A 5,037-nucleotide genomic window follows, 5' to 3' on the forward strand; every position below is an offset into this window, starting at 1 on the left:
ATTTTTTACTTTTAGTTTTTGATTTTAAACATTTCATATAAATTCACTCATGCTTTTGTATGAGCTCTGTGTGAAATCATTTGATCTCCCAGCTGTAGCCTATGTTCTTCTCCCTTGATGCTGCCGGTCTTGGAAAGAGTCAACATGTCTAGTGTATAAAAGGCAGTATGGGTTGTCGCATGTGAGCATATGTAGATTGTGTTTCAGTGAGGAGCAGTTTAGAGCTGTTGGCGAAACAAATAACATGTTCAGAAGTCTTTATGTGGTTATGCATATATTGCACTTTATATGAAAGAACAGAGAACAATGCTCTGATTGGAATTTGACGGTTACTCCAATTATTTCACAATGAATCTTACAGCACTGAACCAAACCGACGTCTGTCAGGAATATTGGTGTCCAGAGAGATCTGTTTCTTTATCTGTCTATGTGATTCTGTATGTGGCCGCAGCAGCTGTGTCTCTTCTGACCGTGTGTGGAAACCTGCTGGTCATCATCTCTGTTAGTCACTTCAAGCAGCTCCACACACCTGCGAACATCCTCATCCTCTCTTTGGCTGTGTGCGATCTCCTGGTTGGAGTTTTTGTGATGCCGTTTCACTTATCTTGGCTTATTGAGTCATGTTGGATTTCTGGATCATTGATGTGTTCAGTTTTCAGTTTTGTGACTTTTCAGGCGACAAGCGTGTCTGTTCACACTGTGGCTCTGATAGCAGTTGATCGGTTTTTGGCTTTAAGTTCTCCTTTTCTTTACTCTGAGAAGATCTCACCCACTGTTATCTGCATAGCAACTTTATTTAACTGGTTGTTTTCACTCTTTTATAACTTCACTCTTCTTTACGTTAATGGAAATTTCGCTGATGTCACGTGTCCAGGAGAATGTCTTTATATCGTAGATGAGGTTTCATCCCTCCTGGTTGGAGTTTTTGTGATGCCACTGCATTTGTCTTGGGTCATTGAGTCATGTTGGATTTCTGGATCAGTGATGTGCTCTGCTTTAAAAATTGTGAATTTTCAGGCGACAAGCGTGTCTGTTCACACTGTGGCTCTGATAGCAGTTGATCGGTTTTTGGCCTTACGTTCGCCTTTCCTTTACTCTGAGAAGATCTCACCCACTGTGATCTGCATAGCAACTTTATTTAACTGGTTGTTTTCACTCTTTTATAACTTTACTCTTCTTTTTGTTAATGGAAACTTCGCTGATGTCACGTGTCCAGGAATATGTATTGCTATTATAGATGGGGTTTCATCCCTCATTGACCTCATAGTTGTGTTTCTTGTGCCTTGTACACTCATTATAATATTATACACTCATGTTTTTGTCATTGCTAAGAAACATGTGACTGCTATAAGAGCCCTTCAGGTTCACAACAGCACACAATCCTCCAAAAACAGAGTCGGTGACAAATCAGAGCGAAAAGCTGCCATACTGCTGGGGATTCTGGTCATTGTGTTTCTCCTGTGTTTATTGCCATATTATATTTGCTCTTTAGTGATTCCGTACAGTGATGATGATTTGTTTCATGTCAGAGATGTTACTGTAATGATTTTCTTCCTGAACTCCACCATTAATCCCATCATTTATGCCTTATTCTATCCTTGGTTTAAGAAAAGCTTAAAATTAATTTTCACATTTAAAGTGTTTAATAGAGACTCCTCCCTGATGAATGTGCTGTAACTCACTGAATGTAAGACACAATGTTTTTTTCTTTCTTTTTTCTGATCTTTGCCTGTATAGGCAAATGCTTTTGCTGCATAATTTTATTTTGTCATATATTAAACTTGACTGTGAAGACATGGATAGTGTTTTCAATCATGCTAGTATACTGTATAACAATGATAGTGGGGGGATTTTTTTTTTCCTTTGTCATTTGCATATCTCTCTTATTTCGTGTTTTGTTTGTAATAAACAGAAACGTTGAAGAGCAAAACCATCATGAAAAAAACTATTAACGAAAAGGCAAAAGTTTAAAAAGTAACATACATACATAGCAGGGCATTGTTTTGACCAACAAATATTGAAATTGATGAATTGTTTAAAATTATAACATATAAAACACATGTGACAATTGTCCCAACCTGACTTTTAAAAATAAATGTCCTTTTCTCTTTGGTCTTCTAAAATGTACTTTTTAATAGAGTTAACCATTGTCTAAAAGTATACTAGTGTGATTCCGGGTGTGTGTTCCGGGTGTGTGTTCACGGTGTGTGTGTGTGTGTGCACTTTGGATGGGATAAATGCAGAGCACTAATTCCGAGTATGGGTCACCATACTTGGCCACATGTCACGCCACTTCACTGTATAATTTTATTGTGTTTAGCCAACAAATATTACAAAAATATGATGATGCTGAATCTGGGCTTAAAAACATAGTTTGTGAGATATAGTATCTTCTTATTGTGATACATGCATAAATGATATAAAATGATATCAATATATAAATGTTAAATGTGATGTAAATGTGTGTAATAATTTAAAATAATACTTAGCTTGAGCAATTAATGGCATAAAGCTTGACACAGCCGGTTCAACAGGGCCAAAACGTCACCAGTAGCTCCAACCTAGCAGAGGGCGCCATCTCTTCCTTATCCAGCACAAACATGAGCCAAGTGGAATGTTTCCAGTCTGTGTGATTGGTGTCTATCTCCACTAGAGGGGGCTCGGCGGACCAAAAAGTTGAATCTTCCTTTGAGTCGCATTCAAAATCTCAAATTAATTCCAAGGATTGGTATCTGTAATAAACAGCGAAATCCACTACAGGCGTCACTGTAAAACAATTCAATAAATTCATGTGCCCTGTAATCACAAAGCACGTGACCTTGACTCGCTGCTGCAGCATCGTTGGTTCATCACTGCAAAACATTAATATCCACGTACATGAAGATACAGATTATCAGCTATTAAAACGCCTCAGTTATAAAAGTTATGTCGGTTATATTTGCTGCGCCAACAAGTAGTCTACTTCAGTGATCATTGTGATGTGCAGTGCACTTGTGTATTTTATTAGTTTGAGGACAACAGAGAATCATGGGAAATGTAGTTTGGTCGTACAATTGTCCCCTCATAAACCAGATAAATGAGTTGCGAATATGCTTTTTCTTCATTAACAGAGCACAAAATAAGCTAATAATTATTTAATTGATATGTCATTAAAGAAAAGTATGTTAAGTAGCCTATTTAAGAAAATAAAGATTTCAAAACTGGAAATTGCACATTTATGATCCTTCCAAAATGACTTGACCAAACCACATCCCTATGCTTACAGCTATTTAATTTTGTTTTGGAACGTTTCCTGTTAGATTTACAACATGCACTGTCTGTATCTTGAAGTAAGTTGTTCTACTTGCTCAAGAATGTCACGTGACTGCCTTACAGTGAAGCTCCGCCCATTTTTGCCAGCCAGTTTGTTTATAATTTCTCTTCTAGTTCGTTTTTTTTTTACGCCAGGAACTTCATCACGGTGGCGAAACTTTCAACGAACGTTTGAAGAGTTTCTGCTGCGAGAGCCGGAGACTTTATTAAATCCGAGCAGCGGATGAACATACATCGATGCAATATGGGAAGTTTATTCACTAGCCTTTAAACTCAGGAAACATGGCATTACTCTTTCATGTAAAGTAAGTATTTCATTACAACAGAGTTTGGCATGTTATACAGTGACAGCAGTTCATTCAACATGAATGAATGAATCTTCCAGTCTCGGGAGAAGCTCTGAACGCGGTTGAATCGAGTGAAAATGGGCGATGAATCAAAGCCAGTGGACGGAGAGGTGAATGATAATAAATATTTAACAAAAACAGCCGCGGCTGATGCTGAGGTGACTTTTGAACACCAAAACGCACCGCCGGAAACGCGTTTATATAAAAAGAGATGGATCATAGTATTTTTATTCAGCTCGTATTCGCTATGTAACTCCTATCAATGGATTCAATACGGAATCATCAACAATATCTTCATGCGCTTCTACGGCGTGGACTCTTTCACCATTGACTGGATGTCCATGATTTACATGTTGACGTACATTCCGCTCATTTTTCCCGTCTCGTGGCTCTTGGATAAAAAAGGTCTGAGGGTCATCGCGCTCGTGGCAGCGGCTCTGAATTGCACAGGCACGTGGATCAAGGTGGCCAGCGCGAGACCGGACCTTTTCCCGGTGACATTTATGGGTCAGTTCACGTGCTCAGTGGCGCAGGTGTTTATTCTCGGGATGCCCTCGCGCATCGCATCGGTGTGGTTCGGATCGAAAGAAGTGTCCACTGCCTGCTCCATCGGGGTCTTCGGAAATCAGGTGGGTTTCAATAAAAGAATAATAATAATAGCAGTTTGCTCATTTAACTACTGTGCTGTTAAAGCTAAAGTGTGTCATTTTTGCGGCATTAAACGTAAAAATAATGACTGTTTCCACACAGGTATCTTGAACACGCCCCATTTGCTATTGGTCGGCAAACAGATAGTCCCGCCCATAATCGCTTGTCATTCTTTGAGCCAATGTTTGCGCATTTTATTCAGGTTTAAGCTGCTTTTTAATTGTTTTTTTTTTTCTGTCATTTTATTTTCATTTTAAAAATTTTATTTCATGATATATTTTATTTAATCTATCTACAGTATCTATATATACACTGCCGTTCAAAAGTTTGGGATCAGTAAAATTTGTAATGTTTTTTAAAGAAGTCTCTTCTGCTCATCAAGGCTACATTTATTTGATCAGATATCCAGAAAAAAAAACAATAATATTGTGAAATATTATTGCAATTTATAATAATGGTTTTCTATTTTAATATATTTTAAAATAGAATTTATCCCATGATGCAAAGCTGAATTTTCATCAGCATCATTACTCCAGTCTTCAGTGTCACATGATCCTTCAGAAATAATTCTAATATGCTGATTTATTATCAATATTGGAAACCATTTTGCTGCTTAATATGATTTTGGAACCTGTGATACTTTTTTCAGGATTCTTTGATGAATAAAAAGTTAAAAAGAACAGCATTTATTCAAAATAGAAATCTTTTCTAACAATATACACTACTGTTC

At 37.5% G+C, this 5,037-nt stretch overlaps 2 protein-coding genes across 3 annotated transcripts in view; both read left to right on the top strand.

Annotated features, from left to right (window-relative positions):
• Window positions 1-348: 348 nt before the first annotated feature.
• On the top strand, window positions 349-1,677 carry LOC107719394 (trace amine-associated receptor 13c-like). Its single transcript, XM_016526809.1, has 2 exons — window positions 349-899; window positions 1,242-1,677. Exons 1-2 carry the CDS (start codon window positions 349-351, stop codon window positions 1,675-1,677), a joined length of 987 nt encoding a protein of 328 aa, XP_016382295.1.
• Window positions 1,678-3,448: 1,771 nt separating this feature from the next.
• Window positions 3,449-5,037, top strand: part of LOC107719354 (feline leukemia virus subgroup C receptor-related protein 2-like) — a 15,365-nt gene continuing 13,776 nt past the window's right edge. The window contains exons 1-2 of one of the 2 annotated variants that reach the window (XM_016526752.1): window positions 3,449-3,617; window positions 3,698-4,288. In XM_016526752.1, coding sequence (XP_016382238.1) covers window positions 3,737-4,288 — 552 coding nt within the window. In that variant the 5' untranslated portion in view covers window positions 3,449-3,617; window positions 3,698-3,736. Of the gene's footprint in view, window positions 4,289-5,037 lie in introns of both variants that reach the window. The other variant, XM_016526753.1, reaches the window with a different exon arrangement.

This window comes from Sinocyclocheilus rhinocerous, unplaced genomic scaffold, assembly GCF_001515625.1.
Source record: "Sinocyclocheilus rhinocerous isolate Xijiao unplaced genomic scaffold, SAMN03320098_v1.1 scaffold303, whole genome shotgun sequence".
NCBI classification, from domain to species: domain Eukaryota; kingdom Metazoa; phylum Chordata; class Actinopteri; order Cypriniformes; family Cyprinidae; genus Sinocyclocheilus; species Sinocyclocheilus rhinocerous.

Bases quoted from the DNA above. Each gene is read 5' to 3' on its own strand.
- LOC107719394 (XM_016526809.1), top strand. From the start codon at position 349: ATGAATCTTACAGCACTGAACCAAACCGACGTCTGTCAGGAATATTGG. The intron at 900-1,241 runs GGTTTCATCCCT...TATTATAGATGG, and splicing joins TGTCTTTATATCGTAGATGA to GGTTTCATCCCTCATTGACC.